The sequence below is a fragment of the Gobio gobio genome (genome assembly GCF_949357685.1).
Source record: "Gobio gobio genome assembly, chromosome: 5".
In the NCBI taxonomy this organism is placed as follows: domain Eukaryota; kingdom Metazoa; phylum Chordata; class Actinopteri; order Cypriniformes; family Gobionidae; genus Gobio; species Gobio gobio.
Window position 1 is genome coordinate 43,895,737 of NC_137101.1, and position 26,438 is coordinate 43,922,174.

At 38.2% G+C, this 26,438-nt stretch overlaps 2 protein-coding genes across 2 annotated transcripts in view; both read right to left on the minus strand.

Annotated features, from left to right (window-relative positions):
• The window catches only part of LOC307126529 (uncharacterized protein), a 1,210,917-nt gene that overhangs the window by 219,771 nt on the left and 964,708 nt on the right, over positions 1–26,438 (minus strand). Inside the window, exon 5 of the mRNA XM_079817092.1 lies at positions 1,777–1,949. The gene's annotated coding sequence lies outside the window, so the exon portion shown is untranslated. The remainder of the gene's footprint in view (positions 1–1,776; positions 1,950–26,438) is intronic.
• Positions 11,292–15,180, minus strand: LOC307126311 (uncharacterized protein; the record flags this gene model as incomplete). Its single annotated transcript, XM_079816776.1, has 2 exons — positions 11,292–12,566; positions 14,973–15,180. 2 exons carry the CDS (start codon positions 15,178–15,180, stop codon positions 11,713–11,715), a joined length of 1,062 nt encoding a protein of 353 aa, XP_079672902.1. The 3' UTR covers positions 11,292–11,712.

Sequence of the window (26,438 nt, forward strand, 5' to 3'; positions counted from 1 at the left end):
CAGGGACACATTTGTGTGCATTTTCTTTCTTTGTTTCTTTCTCTCTTTCTTTCTTTCTTTCTTTATAAAGCACATAAAAAGTGCTGTACATAAAATAAATTAAACATTAAAAAATGTACAAAGGAACATAATGCAACTACATAACATTTTAGACTAACAACATCTGTTCAAGAAAATAGGATTTAAGCATAGAGATGACCGATTAATCCCATAATAAATATTTTTTTTAAAATATAAAATCGTTTTACTTTAGTTAGGCGACGAAGATGGAAAAAATACGACTTAACTACCACATTTATCTGTTTATCAAACTTAAGACCAGAATCAAATCGAAAGCCTAAGATTTTTGCACATGTGGTGACCCACTGGGTGAGGTAACCAAGGTCATAAATACTGGCATTAAAAGAATCACTACCATATCAAAAGTAGATCTGAGATCTAGTAAGACCAAAGCCACAGCATTTCCTGCATCTGTAGCCAATAGGATGTCATTTGAGACTTTTAGTAGAGCAGATTCAGTACTGTGTAATTTTCTGAAACCAGATTGAAAAGTTTAATAAATATGTTTTTCACTAAGAAAGGCCTGTAATTGAAATAACACCACTTTCTCTAAAATTTTGGCCTTAAAAGGGAAGTTAGAGATTGGTCTAAAGTTGGCTAAGACATATGTATCTGAATTTGGGGGCTTTAAAATTGGAGTAATTGTTACATGTTTAAGGCTATCCAGTGCTCAGACTCAAGTTTACAAAAAATAGCACATTTGCACCAACTTGCTTTAAAAAGTGAGTGGGCATGACATAACGAGGACAGACAGTTGGTCTTAAATGTTTGATAATATTTTTGCAAGTAGGAAGAGTAATAAGATCAAAGGAGGACCAAGTAGCAGAGCTCCATGGTGTATTGTAGATGCCTGAATCAGAATTGACATTTTGGGGTCAAAGAATGTTAAAAAAAAAATTTCACATGTAGTTTCAGACACATCTGTAAAACATTTACCAAAGACGCAAAGATGGAGAATGACTGGAATGACGCCAGTAGCTTTGTAACAGAGCGGTCATTTCTCCTACCTTCACCTGAAGTGGAGGAGGGTGAATTGTCTGTAGACACAGACCCAGAGCCTTATCAATGCGAGCCGCTGGCTCAAACTGCGTTAACTCCCGATGCCGACGATGCCAGTGAAGCAGCAGCGCAAGACACCTGACCTAATCTATGAACAGTCAAATCCTTACACTGAATGCCACTAAAAATAGATCAGATATCTGATATACATGCAATGTATTTTCATTCAAATTAACCGAATCAATAAGCAGCGCAGGACCAATAAGTTCAGACCTAAAAGCCTATAATAAACAGATTTCCTCAAATAAAAGACTATATATGCCAGCACGCTACGGTATTGTTGTTCGTTACCACGGCAACCACTTGCATGTCAGGGTTTGAAAGTGCGTCTCATGTATGAAACTTACCTGTACACATGACGGGCGGCAATAATATCGCAAGAAAAGCCTGATGTGTACTGACAACTGCATTATTTAACCGCATTTTCTTCAATACAATGTTAAAGCAAGTGTAAAGTAAGTTTCATTCATAATGTTTCTACTTCATGTAACATGACAGTTCATTCTGGAGTGAAGCCGTTTTCATCATGGGATTGGGGAAAACATTTCTGAGGGCGTGGTGAGCTCGTGCCAGGGGCGCGGATAGTGAGCCGTTGGAAGAACCATCATACGTCACGATGTACCACAACGTCCAATAGGAAAATTAAACCGCAGTAGCCACTGTTCAACCTTAAGAGGGCAGCACTTTGGCGGTTTTACACCATATTTTATAGAATTAAAACACTTTATACCCAAATGTCAAAACATTTACTCTAATTAATGAACAGCATTAATAAAGCCCCAGTATTACAGATCATAAACTAAAAAAAGTTGGTTTAGGGTTTAGTTACCCTTTAATGACCACAGAGAGTCAGGACCTCGGTTTAACGTCTCATCCGAAGGACGGGTACAATTCATCGACTGGCCACTAGAGACAGGCTCCACAAGGGAGCAGAATTTTACTGTATGGTAAAAATTGTGGTTTTGGTCTATATGGCTAATTTTTCCCTTTATGATAACGTGGTGAATTTTTTTATATTATACATTATAGTAAGCCTTAAAGTTCTGCATAATTAAGGGCGTGGGCACTTTGAGTGACAGGTGGGTAGCCAATTATCTGCTGTCGGTTATGGTGCGTTCACACCGGACGCGTTTGGCGCGATTCGCGCAAGTGATTTACATGTTAAGTCGATGCAGAGACCGAAATGGCATTCGGCGGTGCGAATGACACCATTCGCGCGAATTGAGCGTTTTGAACGCGTGATTCCCGCGAAACGCTCAAGTTGAAAAATCTGAACTTTGGCGGATATTCGCGCCACGTTAACCAATCAGGGGCTTGCTCTAGTAGTGACAACAATGAGGAGAAAATCTGTATATTAATATCTGGTTCAGACAATATGATTATCACTGTGATAACATTAAATGACATGAAACACAACCCAGTCTCTTTTTGTTAACTGCAAGTTTATGTATGATCAATAATACAAAAGTATAAGTAAAAGGTATAATAAGCTATACATGAAATAAAGCAAACAATTCAGTCAAACATTCAAAGTCAGTGCTAGTAGGCTACAACTGTAACGTACAGTTATAGCCTAAAAATAAAAAAGTAATGAACCTTCACTTTGCCCTCAGCCTAAACGATTTGCCAGGGAACAAATTATAGATCCATGAGACCAAAGATCGCCTGTTACAAGACGAATTATAGCTCGAGACACCACAGAGACATCAGAGCCAGCGGCAGACGGCAGTAGGACTGGCCGAGGAAAGGTTGCTCTCGTCGGCGTTGATTAGATTAGATTAGATTCAACTTTATTGTCATTACACAAGTACAAGTACAAGGCAACGAAATGCAGTTTAGGTCTAACCAGAAGTGCAATAGCAGCAAGTGCAGGATATATACAATGGTTGCGTAAGTGCAGGACATAAAAATGTTCTGAATATATATAAATATGTATAAGTAGAGAGATGGTTATTACTATAAGTAGAACTGAATTTACAGATGAATATATACAGTGAATAAATATACAGATGGCTATTACTATAAACAGAATCTACAGGTGAATATGTACTATGAATAAATATACAGATGGCTATTACTATAAACAGAATTTACAGGTGACTATGTACTATGAATAAATATACAGACGGTTATTACTTGAACAGAATTTTACAGTTAGAGGTATACAATAATATGTTAGGCTAATATGAGGAATATAGCAGTGGATTAAGTTAGTACAATAAATTATGGACAGAGCTATCCGAAAGAAAGTGTAAAAGTGCAGTGGAAAGTGGTTGCATATTCCAGTTAGAAGTACGGTGCAAAATGCAAATGTAAACATTGTTACTGTAAATACAGTCGGCAGTGCAGATGAGCATTATCCAGTTACGGTATGGTGGTGCAGAATGCATAAGTAAACAGTTGTTACTGTAATAAACAGTCAGTAGTGCAAATAACAAAGTGAAGGCAGATGTGAGGTAGGAGAGTTATCAGTTTATGAGGGAAGTGGATCAACGGGGGTTTGAGTTCAATAAAGAGACAGCTCTGGGGAAAAAACTGTTCTTTAGTCTGCTGGTCCTGGTCCGGAAGATCCTGAAACGCCTGCCGGAGGGCAGGAGAGAAAACAGTCTGTGGGCTGGGTGAGAGGAGTCCTTGAGGATGCTGCGAGCTCGATGCAGGCAGCGTTTCCTCTGGATGTGTTCGATGGCAGGCAGTGGAGTCCCTGTGATGCGCTGGGCAGTTTTCACCACCCGCTGCAGTGCCTTGCGCTCCGCAACAGAGCAGCTCCCATACCACACTGCCACACAGTTGGTCAGGATGCTTTCTATTGCGCAGCGGTAGAAGTTCACCAGGATGGCCGAGGAGAGCTGATTCTTCCTCAGTGTCCTCAGGAAGAAGAGGCGCTGGTGAGCCTTCTTGACCAGGCTGGAGGTGTTGGTCGTCCACGACATGTCCGCCGAGATGTGGATCCCCAGGAACTTGAAACTGGAGACACGCTCAACAGCCATTCCATTGATGTGGATGGTGTCGTGTGTGCCTCTTGACTCCTTCCTGAAGTCCACGATGAGCTCCTTCGTTTTGGTGGTGTTGAGGAGCAGGTTATTATCAGCGCACCATGTGGCCAGGTGCTGGATCTCTTCCCTGTAGGCAGTCTCATCGTTGTTGCTGATGAGACCAATCACCGTAGTGTCGTCCGCAAACTTGACGATGAAATTAGTTCCATACACAGGCTTGCAGTCGGAGGTGAAGAGGGAGTAGAGAAACGGACTTAGCACACAGCCCTGTGGTACACCAGTGTTGAGTGTGATGGATGTGGAGCAGGTGGATCCTGATCGAACATTCTGGGGTCTGTCAGTTAGGAAGTCCAAAATCCAGTTACACATTGAAGTGTTGATGCCCAGGTCTCCAAGTTTGGCAATTAACTTGGATGGGATGACAGTGTTGAATGCTGAGCTGAAGTCAACAAACAGCATGCGTGCATAAGTGTTTTTACTGTCCAGATGGGTGAGCACAGAGTGCAGTGCCATGGAAACGGCATCCTCTGTGCTCCTATTGCTGCGGTAGGCAAACTGGTGTGAGTCCAATGTGGATGGTATAGAGTCTTTTAGGTGTTCCAGGACCAGCCGCTCAAAGCACTTCATAATGATGGGTGTGAGTGCTACAGGGCGGTAGTCATTAGGGCACCTCGGGCTGGAGTGTTTCGGCACTGGCACAATGGAAGTGCGTTTAAAGCATGATGGTACAGCTGCTTGGGCGAGAGACAGGTTGAAAATGTCTGTAAAAACCCCAGCGAGCTGCTCCGCACATGCCCTGAGCACACGTCCAGGGATGTTGTCTGGTCCAGCAGCCTTGTGCGCGCTGATCCGGCTCAGTGCCTTGCAGACATCTGTGGTGGAGAGTGTGATTGGTGGGTGGTCAGCTGAGGGTTTGAGCTTGGTGGCAGTTTCTCTGTTGTCTCTTTCAAAACGAGCATAAAAGTAATTTAGCTCATTCAGGAAGTTGACATCAGTGGCTGCGGGGGTGGAGTGGGGGGGTTTGTAGTCACTGATGGCCTGGATGCCCTGCCACATGCGTCGAGGGTCAGAGTTGGAAAAGTGACCCTCAATCTTAAGCTTGTAGCAGTGCTTGGCCTTTTTGATGCCCCTCTTCAGGTTTGCCCTGGATGCGCTGTAGGCTTGTGCATCTCCTGATCTGAAGGCAGTATTGCGTGACTTCAGCAGGAGTCGTACTTCCCTGTTCATCCAAGGCTTCTGATTTGGGTATGTGGTGATCTGTTTCTGGGTTGTAACACTGTCGATGGTGGTATTGATATGATCCAATACTGAGGAGGTGTAGGAGTCAATGTCCGTGTGAGCGCCACTGGTGGCTTGAGAAGCAAACATACTCCAGTCTGTGTTTAGAAACCTTTCCTGGAGTGTGGAATCAACCCCCGCAGGCCACACCTTGATGGTTTTCATTGATGGCTTCACGCGGTTGATGAGGGGTGAATATTTGGGTCTGAGAACCGCCGCTGATCCGAGCTCACAACTCCGAAAACGCCAGCTAAAATGTTGAAATAGGCACTCTTTATATAAATAAACCACAGATTTGAAATTTAAACTACATTATCGCCTGAAAGTCTTAAAACTACGTTTTGTCACACATTAACAGTAGATTTTAACAAAAAAAGTTGTGTAAACAGAGCCCATGTCAGCCATTTCTCAACAAGACGAGCCGCTGGCAAAAGCCCCTCCCATGACGCGAATTTGCGTCTGTTGTGCAGTGAATGTCACGCGCGATTCGGGCAAATGAAGCGAGTAAACTCAAAATGTTCAAACGTCCACCTTCGCGTAAATTATTTGCGTCAATCGCTTCCGGTGTGAACGCCACATAAGTCATTACGTCACCTCAGCTCCACCCACATCCCACCTCTTTGCCCATTTTCTGTTATCCAGAAGTGATGCACTGTCAAGATGGCAACGGCCAGCTCAACTCTACTTTACGCTTCAAAACTGCTCTTCAGAATCCTATGGGTGACATCACGGACACTACATCCATATTTTTTTACAGTCTGATTTTAATATGAAAAAAAAAAAATCTGCAACAGTAGTGTTTACAACAGCAAAATCACTATAGCCTGTAAACTCAATAATACATCTCTGGAAATTATACATTTAAAAATATCAATGTCAAATTATATTGCAGTGTATCAGTTCTTAAATGTGTTGTATCAATACTTAAGGTAGTATTGATTAGGTGCATGAGTAGTAGTGATGGTTAAAATAATAGATTAATGCTAAAATTATGCATTGTTTCTAGATGGACAGAGAGTGGAAAGTAATAGATCAGATGATGAGATGGAGATAGAGGCTGAAGAGAAAGAGGGAAATGTACAGGCACAAGCGTCAGAAACAGTGCAGGGAACAGCAGGCCAGGAGAAGGAGACAGAAGCCAGAGAGGGGCTATTCTCAAACCTACATGGACTACAACACCCAACTGACCCTGCCCACGTCCTACAATTCAACATAAAGTACGATGAGGCCTTTATCCGAATGTGTGATAATATTGGACCCTGCCAACCAGCACTGTCATTTCCAAAGAATGTAGAGGGACGGTCATTTCAGAAGAAGTGGTACGAAAATAACCCATGGCTAGAATAATCTCTAGAAATGTTTTGTTTCAGCTGCCGTCTTTTTTTTAATGATGAAAGATACAAGAGTCACACTAACTGGAAAACTGTAGGGTTAAATCGTTGGAGGAAGACTTTGGAAAAAATGTAAGAGCACAGTGCCTCAGAGGCTCACGTGTGGTATGGTGAGGTGGAACTCCTTCAAGAAAAAAAAACTGGAGGCAGCTTTTGAAGTAGGTGACCTTGAGTCACAAGCTGCAAAAGACAAAGAGAGGGAGAGGAACAGAGAAGTGTTGTCTCGTTTGATTGCCATTATTCTTTTCCTGGCAAGACAGGGCATGTCTTTCAGGGGAGATGAGGAGTCTTCATCAAGCCAAAATCAAGGGAAGTTAGTGGAGTTGTTCAGCAAGTATGACAGTGTAATTAAATTACACCTTGATGCTATAAAAGAGAAGCAAGTAACCCCAAAAAGACCTCTTGTCTCGCTCCTCTCGAACAGAACGGCTTAATCAAAGCTTTGGCTATATCAGTAAAACGTGTCACCAGAGAAGAAATTCAAGAGAGCAAAATCTTTTCCATACTTCTGGATGAAACGACATCAACAGGTTTTCTTTGTTGTGAGATATGTACACAACATGAAAATAAAGGAGTGATTCATTCAGGAGTGTAATGTGCATTCAACAAGCGGAGATGCACTTGAAAATCTTGTGATGGCTCTACTGGAAGAAAATTACCTGAAAATAGAAAACATCCGGGGTCAAGGTTATGATGGGGCTGCAAACATGAGTGGGCACTATAAGGGACTGCAGTCCAGTACCCTAAGGAAAAATCCAAAGGCCTTGTATGTGCACTGTCAGGCACACTGCCTTAATCTGTTATTGGTAGAAAGTGCAAAGTCAAACATCTGTTTTGTCACTTTTATGGCCAACTCATCAAAACGACATTCAAATGCAGAAGAGGACGCACCCCGATCAGCGTATTCTGGAGCTGAAGAAACTGTTGGATACTCTGTGGACCTGTAGAGAGAGTGCATTTAAAACTCCGGTGAAGGTCCTCCCATCTGTCAAGCAGTTCCTTGAGGAAATGACACAGCAAGATCCCCCAGACTCCTCAGCTGGTTAATGTTTCTTTCTCAGATTATTTCCCACGCTTTTTTGAATCTGGTATCTTATTTTCTCTAACTGCAGCTCATGGTGTGCAGCAGCCTCTGTGAGCATCTCCCTCTTATTTTCTTGTAGCAGTCAGCCTTGGCAGCATTTGCAGCCCAGCAGGTCAGTCACAGTGAGCCAGTAACAAACACTTTTAGCAATCTTTACATCTTGCCATGGTCACATAACAATTATTTAATCAGCTAATATATCTCATAAAGTGCCTTTTTTGAATAGATTTCTGGTGGCAGAGAGCGTTATGCGCGCTGTTTATGCGCCCCACGTTTTAGAAGGAGCGTTTCGAGCGCCTGGAGTTGAAAAATAAATCAACTCTGAGTGGAAAAGCGTCCAACGCCATCGCCTTTTTTTCCTATTGTCCAATCGAATGAATGGAGAGGCGGGCCTTCCGTTGTGGTGATGGTTATCTTAATTAGACTGACAGCACAGCTGATTCCAGGGGTTGCCTAGAAACATAAAAAAAAAACCTGCAGCACACTGCTGTTTTCTAAATTAAGAAACGTCGGCTAGGTCGACTGTTTTTCATACAAATACCATATAAACCATATAGATACATTTTACCATGGTAGTAAAGAGCTATAGGCCTATGCATGTTTTTAACTGTGGTTATCATGATCTAAATCTGATATTAAGGAGACCAATGGTTAATTTGAATAAAATTCAGTCGTAATATTTAAATTTTACCATATAAAAATGAGGTTGTTACAATTTTTACAGATGTCTGTGTTTTTATTAATGAACATAAATTTACATCTGCATCTTCCTAAATCAAGCAACTACTACTGTCCATTCACTGTCAAATGTGCATTTCTAAGACAAAACATGTAATATTATTAATACTGCACTGCAAACTGTGCTGAAGATATATGCCAAAGTCAGGCAACACAAATCTGCTTCATGACTAGAAACAATATCACCAATTAGAACATGCAGAAACTAAGACATTCATTTTTTTCTATTAAGAAAATGTATTTTGTTAAGGAAAAATGACTGGAAAAGTGTAAGGAATTCAAAAACGTGAAGTATTTGTCATATTCTGAAAAATAAAAAAGTAGTTTAAAACCACAATTAACAGTCTGGTTTCTACAACTTTCACTTAGGAGGAAAAATCTGCCTTTAAATTTGAAATAAATAAATATTTGACATTTATCGTGATAATTATCGATATCGACTGATATGAAAAGATTTTATCAAGATCACTTTTTGGCCATATCGCCCAGCCCTAGTTCCATGTGCCCCTTTTATACTTTGAGCACCTGCCCCTCCAAAGGTCTCTGCACAGCCCTGAAGTAAACGCTCAGAAATGCAAAAATTGGTAAACTAGCTAGTTTTATCAAAAATGGCAACTATGGGGCAAAGTGAGCCAAATGCTGTGGAGTAAATTGAGCCAGCGTTTTAACTTACCCCACCACCATAAGGCACTGTAGTTGAGTTAAATATCTGAAGTATAAACTGGTATAATTTCAATGTAATGCTACACAACTGTTGTAGTTTATAATTTTTTGTTGTTGTTGTTGTTGAGTTTATTTGATTGGACCGATGTACAAGTACAGCAAATCCCTGTCTGATAAGACCCAGAAGATGCTTAATCATATATAGAGCTCCGCCTAACATGTTCGATATTGCAGAAAAACTACCATGCCAAGAACCTTTTGACTAAAATGCTTATTAGTTTCATTGACATTTATTAATTCATTCTAATTCAGTTTTTATTCAATTAAATTTATTTAATTTTACTCAAAATCTGTTTAGTCTGCTTTTGGGAAGGTTACAACTTTGGTGTTCAACATATTGTTGCAAAAATGCAAACAATTAAAGAGATTGACATTTCAACTTCATTTAGTTGGTTTTAAGTTGTTTAAGGTAGCAATAAATATGACTATTTGTGAAAGGAAATTTGATAATTGAAGGTGTTTTTAAAAGAGGTAAATTATCTTTACAATTTCACATCAAGACAAAGTGACAGATATAAATAAATTACATGTAGGAGCATCACCTGTTCAGGCAAGTATCTGATATGGGCCACATTTATAAAGTCATGTGAACAGCCAAACCAAACAAAATAAAAATAATACAAATCACATTTCATCCACATTAATCTCAAGATGAACATAGCCTAAATTTTACTTGCATAGATATTGTCTTGTGCCATTTTATATTACGGTATTGTTCTGAGTACAAGACAAAGTTTTTTTTTTTTTGGAAGTACATCTGAAAAAAAAAGAGGCTTGCCTTTCAATTTCTTGGAAGCGGCCACTTTGATGCAGTGTAATGGACTAGCATTACGCCACAGAACAAGTCTTGCCCAGTGCTTGCCCTTCAACTTCAGGGAGAAGCTGCTATCTTTTCAGCACTATGTGATCGGCTTAAATAAAAAAAAACACTCATATCGCCTGGATCAGATAGGTAATGCAGATCAAACACCTGTGTTTTTGACATGTCAGCATCTGTCACTGTACATAAAAAAGGTAAGAAATCGACTGCTATTAGATCTTTTGACAACAAAGACTATGACATTCTCTTGGATAGATTGATAATTATGTTGCCATTTAGGGACATCGACCGCTACAACTTTGCTTGTGTAAATGAAGGCCGTCTTATGAATCAATCACAAGTATGGTGTGCCACAGGGCTCAGTATTAGGTTCTCTGCTTTTCCCCTCGTATGCTTACCCTGGGAGTCATTGTCATGATATTTCACTGTTGTCTCAATGATAATCAGTTTGAGTTGTTGATTGTCTCAGTTTTCTTCACAACCTCAACAAATTACACAGCTCTCCAAGTTATCAGAGTGTATTAGGGATAACAAATTTGAGTGAAATCTACTGGGAAAAAAGTTATTTCTATTGTATGCCATAAAGTGTTTATTTTTTAAATGTGTTTGTTGGTACATTTTTACCAATATTGACCATACAAATATGCAATATGAAAATTATTTTCAAAAAAAAAATAATTTATACAACCCTCTACGCACACTGTGGCAACATAATCGCCATTGGCTAGTAATTGTTTTAGTTTACTCGCCAGAATTATATACTATTTTATTTATATTTGTGCTGTCAAAACGATTATCACGATTAACCGTATCAAAAATAAAAGTTTGTGTTTACATAATAAGTGTGTGCACTGTGTATAATTATTATATGTATATAAATACGCACACAGGCATGTCTATATATAAGAATTTTTTTTATAATATAAATTATATACACAGGATATACATGCATATATGTGTGTGTATTCAAATATATATAATTATACACACACATATGATGTAAACAAACTTTTATATATCGCGATTAATCGCTTGACAGCCATAATATAACATTATATATATATATATATATATATATATATATATATATATATATATTATAAAATGTATGAATGCATATTTGATATTTGAATTGAGGACTGGTGGTGGTGCTTAAGATATTATTGATCATTCAGTGTTTCTGTAAAAAAAAATGATAATATATTTGCGCTCTCAGCAATGTGACAGCGAGTAGTGCGCCTTCACACTAGAGTTTGCGGTACGTCAAATACAGGCACATCCATTGAGCTGAACTGAAATAGACTGAAATCGCTTGACGGTGAGCGAAACCGTTTCTCTGAGTGGTCAGCGAGGGAAAATATATCTATGCTAAACTTATTCTTAGCCTCTAACACACACACTGGCGCGGTAAATTCTAAGCATTAATAGCCAATGGCTAAGGATAGATATTATTTAGTCGCCAGAGTGAAGATTTACTCACATATGCGAGTGATTTACTCGCATTGTAGAGGGTTGTTATAAAAGACAATATTTGTTGCACAAATGACTATGAAATCACTCCTTTTTCTAAGCATCTTGCCACGCTGAGGAACCCTGTGATGCGTTTCTACAACAAGTTTGCCAATGGCGCTTCAGGTCTCTTTTATACGTGAAACTCTCGTCACACTGAAGACACGTGAAAGGCCTCTCTCCAGTGTGAACTCTCATGTGAGTCTGAAGGTTTCCATTAAGTGTGAAACTTTTTCCACACTGAGGGCAAGTGAAAGGCTTCTCTCCGGTGTGAACTCTCATGTGAGATTGAAGGTTTCCTTTAAGTGTAAAGCCTTTTCCACACTGATAGCACATGAAAGGTTTCTCTCCAGTGTGACTTATTATATGATTCTCAAGGTGTCTACTGTCTTTATAAGTCATTCCACACTGTTGACATGTAAAACAGTTCTCTCTCGAGTGAAGCCTCATGTGCTGTTTAAGGGTTACTTTGTGTCTCAAACTCTTTCCACACTGATCACATGTGAATGGTTTCTCTCCAGTGTGACTGTTCCAGTGATACCTTAGGTTTAGTTCTGTTGTGAAACTCTTTCCACACTGTTGGCAGGTGTAAGGCTTCTCTCCATTGTGAAGTCTCATGTGCCTGTTAAAGCTTCCTGTTTGAGTGAAACCTTTTCCACACTGAGGGCAGGTGTAAGGCTTCTCTCTGTTATGAACGCTCATGTGGCTTTTTAGGCTTCCCTTTTTCTTGAAACTCCTTCCACACTGCTGGCAGGTGAAGTTAGTTTGTGTTTTTTTAGCTCTTTTTTGTGAGGAAGTCTTTTCAGTCAGTGAGCAACAAAACGATTTTTCTCCAGTTGTGAAATCATGATGTTCCTCATACTGGTCTTTCTCTTCGGTTTCATTCAGGACTTCACTCTCCTCTTTCAGTGCTGTCAGGTCAAATGTGAAACGATAAATACACATTAACAAATGGCACAAAACAACAGAAACCAAACATTTAGGCATGCATGCTGAATTCTATACCCACAAAGCAACTGAAAGTAGCCTAGAAATCTAGACGCACCCTAGCGGCAGAAAATTAATTTTGCCGCGAGTGTAGTCTAGCAACTCTCCGTAGACCTGAGAGCTGGAAAAACCAAACTCTGGTCAGGCCAATCACAGCGTGTGTAGAGTCGGTGGGCGGGCTTAACATAATGACGGCACGTCACGGCAGAGTTGCGGAGGTTCAGCGTGCTACTCGTAAACAAAGAAACTGACGAACAGCTGTCTTTTGAATCGGCTTTGGCCACGACTCTGGAAGACTTGGAGTTAAGCTTTTCTTTGAGAAAAGAACAAAGAACGGCACTGAAGTCATTCTTAAGAAAAGAAGATATGTTCGAAGTTTTGCCTACCGGATACGGCGAAAGTCTATCAACTAACGTTAGCTCGGCTTCACCTTCTTCTTTGCTCTGGTTGGTTGTAGCGCTATCCAATTGCGTGCAGAGGGAATTTGAAAGACAACCATTTATCCCGCCCCTCGTATTGAGCCCTGCCAATGGTGAGTTTCCTGACCCAACATCTTAATGTGGGTCTGGCTTGTCAGGCTAAACTGAAAGAGTTGTTACCTGTAATCTCAGAACCTTTTCACAATACTGTTTACTCTTTACTTTGTCTAGGACACATCCAAATACTTTCAAGCTGGCAGTTATCAAACTCCTCATCTAAAACCCAGTTTGACCAAGAAGAAATGGTCAATTATATTTACAGATGAAATACAGATTTAATGCTGCCTTCACATGCTCTCGGAATTATTGTAAATGATGTGAAAATTGCAAACACCCTCCCATTGCGATGAGCTCGTAATATGACTTCAGAATTGGGAATTATCAAATTTCCGATAGCACGTGAAGGCAGCATAATACTTGATGATCTTTACAACATTGAACTGACTTCAGCTGAACAATGACACTGTTTTCTATTTAGACCTAAATTAAATAATATTTAAAAATAAATAATGTTTGCATTATTTTCCTGTTATCACTGTAAAGCTGCTTTGAAACAATCTGTATAGTATAAAGCGCTATATTAATAAAGGTGACATGACCCAGTGTGAATGACCCCTTACTGGCCACATTATTTGCCAAATTCACACTGAAAAAAAAGACACTAATGCAGAGTTCAGACTGCACGTTGTTGGATCACAGTTATCACCAAATATCTCACGGCGTCGTGACTCCTCTGTGATTCTCTCAGATCACGTCTTTGATAATTCACACTGTGTGATTGTCACTCACGTGCACGAGCACCGATTTGCCTATGATTTAGGGCATTTGTCGATGATTTCGCGAAACCTGTCAGCGAGTCAAAATCGGGCAGTGTGAACTATGTGGACAAGTGCATTTTTGCACGACTTTCAATCAAGTGTTTGATGAAACCATTCAATACGGATTTTAACATATGCCCAATATTATTTTACATAAAAATATCAAAATGTTTCAATTAATTTTGATCTGATTTCTAAACATTTGCTACAAGCTCATAAACTGTTAGCATCACTTTAGCCAGCGTCCGCCATGTTACCAGAAGTGAGACTGAAATTACTGATGACTTGTTTCGGTAGTTCAGAATCGATTCTTTCCTAGAGACAATAACTTTATTCATCTTGCACATTGATCTTTGCAGACCTTTTACCTTCACAAACAGCTTTAGTACAGACCACATAAAAGGCAATATTAAAAAAGCATAATCAATTCTTAGAGTCTTGACTAATTTAGAGCGTTAAAATCAGGGTAGAAATGGCCTTCTTTGACAGTTTTGATGTAGCCCTAATCTTAGTAACATTATAAAATGTAAATTTAAAAAGAAATACTCTCTGTTTATGTAATCCGTATGAATTTTGCGCGTGCGCTTGAGCACGGAATAGGTTATATTAATAGGTTCTATAATATAAACGTGTGATTAGTTGACTAATGGCTTTAAATGAACGACTACTAGTCGACTAGAAAAATCTTTAGTCAGGGAGCAACCCTATTTCATATGTTATGTTACTTTTTGCATTTTTATTAATACTTTTTCAAATCAGTCACTCTTTTTCTACATATGACTTTTTACATATAAATGTACAGATCATTAAATAGAAAATAGTTCTAAGCACATTGATTTATGATCTGTCCTGGCAGTGATTATTTTGGATTTATTATCAGTACTGGCTCACCATTTATAAAGGTGTGGATGACCGCGTTCGTCCGCCACCACCAAAGTCCCTTTTTCAGTTCAGAACTATCCTTCATTTCTGTAGAGCTGGACATTTTAATAAGGATCAAATGACTGAGTTCAGCTTTGAGAATGAAACCAACCTGTTTGTTCCTCAGTTTCTTCTGGTTTCACTCTGAATGTTTCTTCATTCTTCATGTCTTCACTCTCCTCTTTAACAAATGTCATATTTATGTCTTCAATCTCCTCCTTAATAAACACAATCTTTGTTTGTTCCTCAGTTTCTTCATCTTTCACTCTGAATGTTTCTTCAATCTTCATGTCTTCAGTCTCCTCTTTAATAAACGTCATCTTTATAATACTGTCACGTGGACCTCAGTCACTTCACCAGGAGTTTTTCTGTGCGTTTGTCCTGTTTAAAGTGCAAATAATTAACAGAAAGAAAAATTAATCCAAAGAGTTAATGGACTTATATGACCTTTATTAGACAAAAACACTCAAAACTATCGTTTCAAATGAATAAAAGAACACAAACGTCTCATATTTAAATTTGGTATTTCACTGATTCTTGAGATAAAAGGGACAAAACATGTTTTAGATGTTAAAAAATAAAACCCACTTTTTACAACCCACTTTCTAAATTCCTTAATTCTGCTCACTCCTTTTAATATTAAAAGATATATCACCAATCTTCTTAGGTAATTAAGACATACTATCATGTGGTTCCATTGATGTTTTAAAATTTTTACACAATAAAAAAACCTTTCCCTGAAAAATACTGACGTAGTTGACAAAGGTCCAGCTGGGGCCAAAATATACAGTATATGTTAATATAATCATAAAAACAGCATTAGAAGAATTCCCCACATGCAAAAAAACATATTAAATGACATTATTCCATTTTTTTAAGAGCACTTGTCAACCATCATTCATAAAACCTGATGGGAGTTGACTAAATTTTATGTTTTTCCACCTTAATCACGTGTTGTACAGTGGAGCAATTTAGTTTTTTCCCCCTCAGTTGTAGCTGCCTTAATAAACATGTAAAAATGGCAAGATTTATCCCACAACTACTTACAGAAACTGAGACACTGCGATGACGGAGTTGACATATTAAGGATGTGATTGCAGAGACTTCAATATTGTTTGTTTAAAATATTTTAAAAATCTATAACTTCCAAGACTATGTGTCCGACTGTGAGATCCACAATGAAAAGGAAATACTAATGTGAGGACACAACTTTTATAGCTATTTTTTAAATGAAAATATAATTCAATATTTACTTTTTGTATTGTTTGATATCTTAAAGATCTCTGCCTTTAATGTAATTTGTTTAATTTTTAAACACTTTGTTTGGCCGTTTTACATTGTGCCCTCATGCTGAGGACAGGTTAGATTACATGTGTTTCCAAGTATAGTGAGTGATTTTAAAATAATATTAAAGAAATTATTTATAAGTATAAGCAATGAAATGTCCTGAGTATTATTATTGTGTTGATATTTTTATTTTTTTTAACATAAATAGGGCTTTTTGTGTTTGGGACATGTTTTGTCCCTTATCTCAAGACTCAATGATTTGTACATTACATTTAAATGTGTAAAAGTTGTCAATACAATTTGTACACTCTCTCGTTGCATTTACAGTTTGACCATCACGTGCACTGACTCAAGCGCTTTGAAGCACTGAATCGTTTAGCGAATCTTTTGGTTCAATTGACTGTGAAAAACTGTTTCGAAAAGCTCCATGACTGAGTTCAAGGCTGCGTCCGAAAACCTAGCAGCTGACTTGTTGCCTTATCAGACAATGACTTGAAAGGCAGCGTTTGAGCATGAAGGCACCTCACGAAACTGATTCAGACTTCTAAGGCAGTGTAACAGTTCAATGATCTACAGCAAAATACAGAGAGCTTTGGTGGTAAGTGAGCAAATATCTAATTACTGCAGTAATAATATCTCGCTAGAAATGACATCAGAAGTGGAAAATGTTGGTCAAAAATTTACATTTACACACAAACTGACCAGCAAACGCAACTTTCGGACGCCATTTTCTTGTTTTTCTAGCTCAACTGTCACAGAATAGAACGCACAGGATTGTGGGATATCAAAGGCAGCGAAGGATACATTTATGCTGCCTTCAAAACTCGATCAGATGAAGGTATCTCAGGAGACAGGAAGTGAAGCTAACATTAGATTCTGACGTGCCTTAATGCCTTCCTACCTTGAAATGTGTCCTCCGAACGCAGCATTTTCCAGGTTTTGGACACAGCCCATGTTTAGAACAAATTGATTCATGTTAAAGAGAGTGAATGAGACGCACCTTTTCTGTTACTTGTGTGTAGATGCGATCAGGGGTTAAAGTGGTCCGGAACGGTCTGGAACTGTGTTCCAGCACCTCAGATAAATTAATAACTAAATAGATCCAGCGGTCACAGCGCGAGAGCAGCTGGATCTTCTCACGCACAGCGCTGACAAACTCGTTCGGCGCTTTCGCCACTCTATTGAACGAGCACCAGGCAGTCGCTTTATCCGTTTGAATACAAGCACAACATCATGTGTACAGTAAAGGCTCTGTGGCGAAACTAGCTGAACCAGACTGAACAGCTCAGAGTCCGACCATATAAAGTGATGTGTTGAGGTAAACTATAGGCTGCCTACACGACTGTAATCATGGCCGTAGTCAGCTCACCTGTATTTTTCCGAGGTGTAGCTATATAATAAATGTTGTAAAATAATTTAAACCAGATTAGGCATAGAATAATGAATGCGTGTGTACATATTGTGAATTAATTTATTAAACGCATTTACCTAGCGTTCGTAGCCTTCAATGAATTAATAAAATATAGGCTAAAAATATCAGTTGACCCTATGTTTACTTTGAAAATGAAAAGACTAGTCAGAGCTCAGCTATAGGATGGGAAGAGACAGGACAAGAGAAGGAGCCTGAGAGAAAAAGAAAGAGTCATGGAAATGAGGAGAGAACAGGTGTGACAAGATAAAAGCTATTTATTATTATTTATTTATTTTAGCCTTCAAACACCTTAAAATGCACATATGTAAATCAATAGCTCGAATTTGGGACCTCGCCGTTTTTAAAATTCCTTAAGGCAGTTTTATACTCAAAAGTTGTTGCTGTTTCTGGAAACATGTTTGCTTTGACCTCATATCTGGAGTTAATGCATGTATGATGTTAATGTGTGGCAGCTTGGAATATTTATAGGCCTACTTAATATTAAAATTGAATATTCAGACATTATATAGCTACTCATTGTATCTCTGTGCTTTGACGATTTAGTAAAAAAAAAATTCTGTTAGAAAACGTTGTGGCACCAAGATCAGCTAATATGGGAGCCCTTGGGTTTGTTATTGCCCCAGGGCCCCGCGTGTTCTTAATCCTGGCCTGGTTGCAGTGGAGTGAAAAGTACAAGTCACAGTTCCAGTCAATACGGGAGCTATTTTTACTGGATGTGAGACAATATTTTGACCATCATACATTGTATGTTTTGTTGTTGTTTCTTATGTTTTATGATACAGCTAAACTTTTGATTCTGCATTTTGACATTGAGACTGCAATAGGCCTATTTAGGCTGTGTCTATTTATTTCTATTGTAGTTGTGTCTCCAGCCATTTTGGTTTGTTAAATGTTAAGGATTTTTATACTTCCCCTTTTTATGTTTGAATTTACAATGTGAAAAACAAGGTTGTGTTCCATATTATTTTAACATAGTATCATCATGTCAGTGTAGAGGTAGATGGACCAAAATAAAACCATTAAAATATAAAGTAAATAAGTATTGTGATACTTGGTGCCAGTGACACTCTTGTCCCAAGAAGTATTGCTATACCACAATGCTCAAAATGTTGTCACACGGCGAGTCATTTTTCCCTGTTGTATACCTACACAAAATTGAGGGTTCCCCCACCTGCCAAATCCCACTTTAACCACTGTATGCGATTTACATGCACAAAAGAACGTGCATTGATGTTAGATAATGCATTGCAATGTTACATTCAATAATAACACTCCTTTTACAGTTACTGATAAAGCTATTAAATTACCAGAATGGCTTGCTTAAAATGATTAAAAACACTAACCTTTCTTCAGCCGAATCACAACAGAAGCAGGAGCGGCGCACCTTTATGCCGTCACATCGCCACACCAAAATAAAAGCCCTGTTCTAAAATTACAAAAGTGCATAGAAATAAGTATGTGCATTCAATAATAAAACATATATCAGCAGCATCCAGAGTTTAATTCTTGGTGAAATATATATTATACACGTTGTTCAACGATGTGCTGAAAATAACTACCAATGAAAGTGTTTGAATAACATCTAATACATGTGATTCTGTCTAAAAGGCAAAACACTAATGATTTTATACAGACAACATTTATTTATTTATTTATTTATTTATTTATTTATTTATTTACCTACCTACCTACCTACCTACCAAGGGAATATTGGTACAGTGACATAACCTAGACCTATAGTTTGATTATTTTCCAATGTCTGACATGTCCTTGTAAGAATTATGCTTTAAAAATCATTATAAGAATAGGCTATATTATTCATAATCAAGATTTTTGTGTAATAAGTAACATTGCGCATAAGCATTGTGCATTTTTCTCATGCCCTCAGGATAGCAGCACCAAAACTACATGTGCCATACGCTACAAATGTGTAAGGGAAATAATCGTTTTTGCTATGGCACTAGAAATGGCATCAAACAAAGAAGACTGACTTGTTTAAAACAATAATAATACATTCCCGTGACTGTTAAATATAATCTCATAGGTGCCTTTTGTACGTACATTTCCATGCGTATTTTAGCGTGCCAATGGGACTTTTATTTTGGTGCGACGACGTGACCGCCGTCAGAAGAAGTGTCTGCATCTTTGAATTTGGATGCCAACCGTCGTACTCCTGCGTCTGTTGTGCTTCGGCTGAGGAAAGGTTAGTGTTTTAAAACCATTTAAATAGTTTAAATCAATGCAAACCGTTACGTCTGTTTTTATTGTATATTTTATTTAATATTGATGCACGTGTCAGTAAAGCGCATCTGCACCCGAGTAACAGAAACATTGCCTCTCATTTCACTCCCAATATCATGAATAAGTTTGTCAGTTTGTCATAAATGATTAAGTGATTCGAAGCGCTCGATTCAGCGGACTTGATGGTCAAAACAGTGGCCGTTTCTCAATACCAAGTTCACGAACTTCTGACTTGCGTTCAGACTTCCCAAGTTCGTCTCAGAAGAACGAACTCCCGTCCCGAGGGCGGGAAGACACGGACACGAGCCCGGTGATTTTGCAAACGGAGCAGCGTCACTCAGCTCGCTCTCACTCCTGTATGTATATTTTAGGCTACAAAACGATTTATTGTTGTCATAAAACACCACTCTGCCTCTTTTTTCATTTAGTTTTTTGTTTTTAACATATTAATAGCCACACAAATGTGGTTCAGGTAACGCATACATTGATTATCTTCACTGTGTGTAGCCGACAACATGTAAACGAAATATAAAACAACCCTCTTTTCATTTGATTTACATTTAAAAAAAAATTAAACATATTATTATGTGGTTCAGGCAATAAGTGTGCATATGATTATCACTGTAATAAAATTAAATATGACAAAACTAGTCTCTTTTTGTTAAATGTCAGTTTATGTGTAATCAATAATAGCCATTATAAAAGTATAATAAAGCAAATAATTCTGTCAAACATACAAAGTCAGTGCTAGTAGGCTACAACTCTGTAAAGTTAAATATTCTAAAAATATAAAGTTATGAAACTTCACTTAGCCCTCAGTCAGAACAATTTGCCATGGGACAAATAATAGATCCATGAGACCAAAGATCGGCTGTTAGATCTACATGAGACAAATTATATATCTTAACCACTACAGAGACATCAGAGCCAGAAGGTCTAGCCGAGGAAAGGCTGCTCTTGCTGATCGACTGGATCTCACAACTCCGAAAACGGCAGATTAAATTTTCAAAAATAAATTATAAATAAACCACAGATTTGAGCTTTAAACAACTACATTCTCACCTGAAAAAGTCTTAAAACTACATTTCGTGACACAATAACAGTAGTATTTTTAAATTACGTGGGGTTTCTCGTCCGCTATTGACTCTTGCTGGTTGGGGCGAGATGCATTCTGGGATACCTGGCAGTCTCAAGTCTGCTTAAGTCACTTCTCGATGCATCCTCGATAAAAGGGGCGGATCAAGGACACATCCGGGGATTGTACTTGGCTAGATGTGAACTTTGAATTGGAACAGAACTTGGGCAGCAACTGATGACGATTTACAAGAACACAAGTACAGACAAGAACGCATATTGAGTTAATGCAACGAGAAAGACAAACACAAACATGTCATGTATTGACAACTTTTACATTTTTAAATGTAATGTACAAATTAAATACTAAATATTAACTTTTATAATTATAAATGTATGTAAATATATATTTTAGATGTATTTTTCTTTCATTTTAAACAGGATAACGTGTCCAGCCACAAAGGTGGAAGCGATCCACGTGTGACACACTATCATAAAGATGCCGTTTATCAAAGAGGAGACTGAAGACGTAAAGATAGAGGATACATTCAGAGTGAAACAAGAAGACGTGAGGATTGGGGGAAAATTCAGAGTCAAACAAGAACATACTGAGGAACAAAGAAAGAAAGTGGAGAGAGAAGATGTGTATATTGAAGAAACGTTCCGAGTGACACCTGAAGAAACTGAGGAACAAACAGGTTGGTTTCATTCTCAAAGCTGAACTCAGTCATTTGATCCTTATTCAAATGTCCAGCTCTACAGTAATTACGGATATTTGTGAAGAATCAGATGACCAGACAAATGCTAATGCTGCCTTCAAGTGCAGCGCAAGATCCTGGGTCCTTTCGTTATTACAACGTCCCGTATTAAAGAATGAAACATTTAATTAACCTTGGCATAGTTGAATAACAAGAGTTCAGTACATGGACATCACATACAGTGAGTCTCAAACACCATTGCTTCCTCCTTTATATGTAAATCTCGTTTGTGAAAAACAGGCGAATATCAACATAACAGCGAGTCTGACGCAACCGTCGGGGTCATTAATATGTACGCCCCCAACATTTGCAAATGCCAGCACATGTTCAAGGCCAAGCGGAACGGCACAGCCGAATCATCGGGAGTTGCGTATCTGCAGGTATTGTGAAGAAACAAGCGGGACGCGAGGATAGCGAAAATGGCAGATCATGGAAATAAATGTTATGTTCCAGGCTGTGCAGGGGAACGTGAGGACTTTTCATACCCTTCCCACAGAACAAAACTGTCAACAGGCATGGTTGACGTTTATCTATAACTGCAACAATTTAATTCAAAGTAGTTCGTTTGCTCGGCCCATTTCACCACGGACAGTTTTTCTAACCTGGGACAATATCAAAAAGGCTTCACTCAGTGTCGGATACTGGAGAAGCGGCAATTCAAACTATATTCCTGCTAGCAGTAAGTAGTGATTTTACCCACTTATTGACTGTCTAAACAATTTCTGATTAATAGAAAGTTTCTTAATGAGATATTAACGATAATATCAAGATGCGAGTACAGTAACAATAGGAAACTCCAAGTAGCATACATAAGAGGTATGACAAATGACAAAGGTTAATATTTTTTCCTACCAGTGTTGTCCTATAAATCTACAAAATACAACCGTAGATGCATATGGCAATCCCTTTTGTCTGGTAAAATTATAATTTAGCCTATATTTCATCAATAACACATAACTCAGGAGCTAACAACGTTAGTTTAGTTGCTTATAGCTCACTTGATCCTTCTAGCTAACGTCACCTTCTCCGCCACTTAAGTTGAAACGATAGTCATTTGGCAAGGCATCTAGTCAATTTGTTAAAAAAAACTTTACTGTACAAACAACATATTTACATTTTTTTTGCTGTTTAGAGTTCGTGACTCAAAGTGAAGAAGCTATCATTGTAAAATCATACGGTGACGCATTACAATGATTAAAATATTTTCACAATGCTAAAAACAAAGTTGTGACTGCTGACGTTATGCGTTAACGTGTAAAGTTACTGTCATATGGTAGTTCACATGTAGGCTGAAGTTATAGTACTGACGTTACGTTTTGCAAGTTCTTACTGAAAATAAAGACTAAACTTACCACTCAGAAGTATGAAGGTATTTTTGGTGCAAAACAACTGAACACGTGTGATAGTGGAATTTGTATCTGTAGAGCATATCCACACATGTGTATCAAAAAATTTGAAGTCACAGAAAAACATTTTAGGAGTTGTAAACTTGTAGATTTTTTTTTCTCACCTACAAACACAACACACCAGTTACACCTTCACACATTCTTCACTGCAGGTGCACAAATCCTGTTCTACAAATCACACATGAAGAAACTCATACGCTAACATTTTTGCTACAGTTGCTGCAGTAATTATGGTGCAAAATTCTTTAACACACCTGTATCAAAAATGTGAAGTCACATCCGTAAATTAATATGTGAATCCATGCAATGAGAGTTGCACACTTGTAGAATATTTGGTCACAAATGCATTACTTTTCTTGGATATTTTTCTAACACGATCACAAGTCCAATCACTACACCTGCTTGAATCTGCTGCCACGAGTCTCAAACGCAGTTTTTTCGCCTTCAAATGACAAGTTCTGCGCGCTCTCACTTATGCACCATATACTACGTGAAATGTAGACAAAAAAGTAATTTGTGCATCTGTGAGGCAGTGGCAGGCCCTGTTCAGAGAGAAGATCATTTCTCTTTTTAATTCTTTTAAACCAGCGGTGCGACCGAGAAGGGGAAAAAAAACATGAGCAATCTCTCCCTAGCAGGCGAAGTCAACTTGTTCCTCTATATCGTAAAATATAGTTTAATTAATGGATATATATATAGTATATTTAATGCACAATTGTACAATTAATATACAATTCAAACAAGTAGCCTACAAATACCTACATTAACATGGTTAATGGAAACACGAATCAGGATATTAATTATATACATTGTGCGTTCTTTAGCTTTTATAAGCACCAAGTTCCCGTATGAACGGAACGGACCAATTATCTTATAATTATTTATAATATATACATTTATAATAGATTATAAGATAAGGGAATATGTGTTTTTCACTAAGATTTATATTACAACTGTGGCAGTTGTAATATAACAGTTGTAATATAACAGTTGCCCCCCCCCCCAATTATTATTGATGTAGTCAAAAACTCTCCAACTGCTTTTGTAACCAGGAGCTAGAGCTTCGCTTTGGCTACCTGAAAATAAGGAAAGTACTGGTGTAGAGGTCGACCGATAGTAGATTTTACCGATACCGAAAGCTAGGATGGACCGCACTTGCTGATACCCGATTAATCGACCGATAGTTTTTAAAATGGATACTGGATTAAGTAAAACAGTGCTGAACTTAATAACAAGAAATAATAAAAACAGTACTGATCCATGAAAATGTGCTAAATTTAAAACATATAAATATGAATATTAAAATGAGAAGTTCTAACCGAACAAATTCTTCAGAAAATAATCTAAACATTATAATATTACATTTCTTTATAATATAAATGTAATATTTCTTTACCTATAACCTAGAAACATGCGTATATTTCATAGGTAACACTATGCAAGTCCCTATGCAATAAGGATGTATTAGCTTGCATGAACTATAAGCATTATGCAATATACATTTTTACAGCATGTATTAATATGAGCAATACAATTGTACCTTGATCATTCATGTTAGTTCATAGTGCATTAACCAAGGTTAACAGATCAATATCAAAATTCAAACTCAATTTAATGTTGAAATTAACATACTAACAATGAACAATACTTCCGCACCATTTATTAACCTTAGTTAATGTTACAAATGGAATCTTATTGTAGTGTTACCATTTCATATAAATCCAAACAGTCTGCTTTTTTAGAAGGAGATAATAAAAAATGAATGCGCTTCTGCTTTGTTTATATTTCTGTCGGCAGCATGACGATACAGTTTGCTTTCTCACATCACTAATTTTATTTATGAGACATTTGGGTCGGACTTGCGTGTATTTTTATCACATTGTTTTAACTGCTTGAGGTACTGCTAATGTTAAGAGTCCTCTCAGGCTCGTTGACAAACACACACTGCTGTTCTTTACCTGTTAATGCAGCATCTAGTCAAGAAATTAATTACTTTAAAATGATTTGGCAACAAGTACAGTAGTGTTCTGTATTCAGACCATTTCAATGTCGTGTTTTAAACGCACATCTGATGTGCAGCGCTCTCTCCATGCAGCATGTGCTTTCCGTGCAGCCTCACGTGTGAATGTAAACACAAGGCGTCATTGAGTTGTTATTTCGCCTCTAGAGGCCGCTCTCGTGCTATATAATGCTAGCAGACCCTTCTCAGAGCTCTTGTACTGTGTAATGACAGCGCACCCTTCTCAGCCACTCCAGCAACGGACGCAACCCGGAAAAACCAGTGTGGATTTTTGCAGATAATCGATAGTTGATAGGTGGAACAATCGGTGCCGATTAAAGGGATACTCCACAGTTTTTTCATATTTAACTATGTTATTCCCTTAACTAAGACAAGTTGATACATACCTCTAGGGCTGTACGATTAATCGAAAAATAACCGAAACCGACATTCAGAACTTCTAACCGACGTATTTTTCCCATGTCGGTTATTTCGGTTTTCACGTGACTCCGCCCCGTCAGTCACATCAAGTGCAGTTTGTAGACACACAGAGATGCAGGAGCAGTTATCTGTGTTTATAGATGCCCAGAATCACTATAGTAACTTCATGTTTTACACAGTTTATACAGGTCAGTTAATTGCTGTTCTTATAGCCTACGCGCTGACACACACACACACAAAGACGGTGCGCGCAAGACCCGAAGCCAGATCGCTTTCACTTTCATGCTCATAAAGTTTGTCAAGTACATGCGTTTAAAGCTTGCCAGTTTCAACATTTAAAGCGATTGTGCACTATTCAAAAACAACAATACGTATCCGTTCAGTGCTCAGCTTTTTTTCTGTGACACAGAGAGCCGAGTCGTGTCGCGTCTCTGACAACACGCGCGCGCGCGCCCTGAAGGCAGATCTTTCACCTAAGTCCTCACAAAGCTTGTCATTTGTATGTGGTTTAAGCCCTGCCAGTTTGAAAGCGAGTTTCGACCATCAGATGTGTATTATGTTGAACTAATGCCTGATATATTGTGACAAACGAACACTCAGACAGAAGCTCGCACATCACGTGAAGATCGCGCGCAGAAACGCAGTGTCACCGCCGTCCTGTGACTAAAGTCACTAAAGTAGCTTAGAAACTCAACCGTTATAGGCATACATTTGAATACCTTTGAAGTAAGTACAAACCACAGCTTCAGTATATAATAAATAGAGACGGTATGACTAATTCACACACACAATCACTCTCATATATCTACTCCCATAGACAATAACTGCTAAAAGTGAACCGTTTCCTTCAAGTATTTTAAAATCACAAAGAAATGCACTTTTTCATTAGAAAAAAAAATCCACCTTTAATAGTAGAAAATATTTACAGTACAAACCTTAT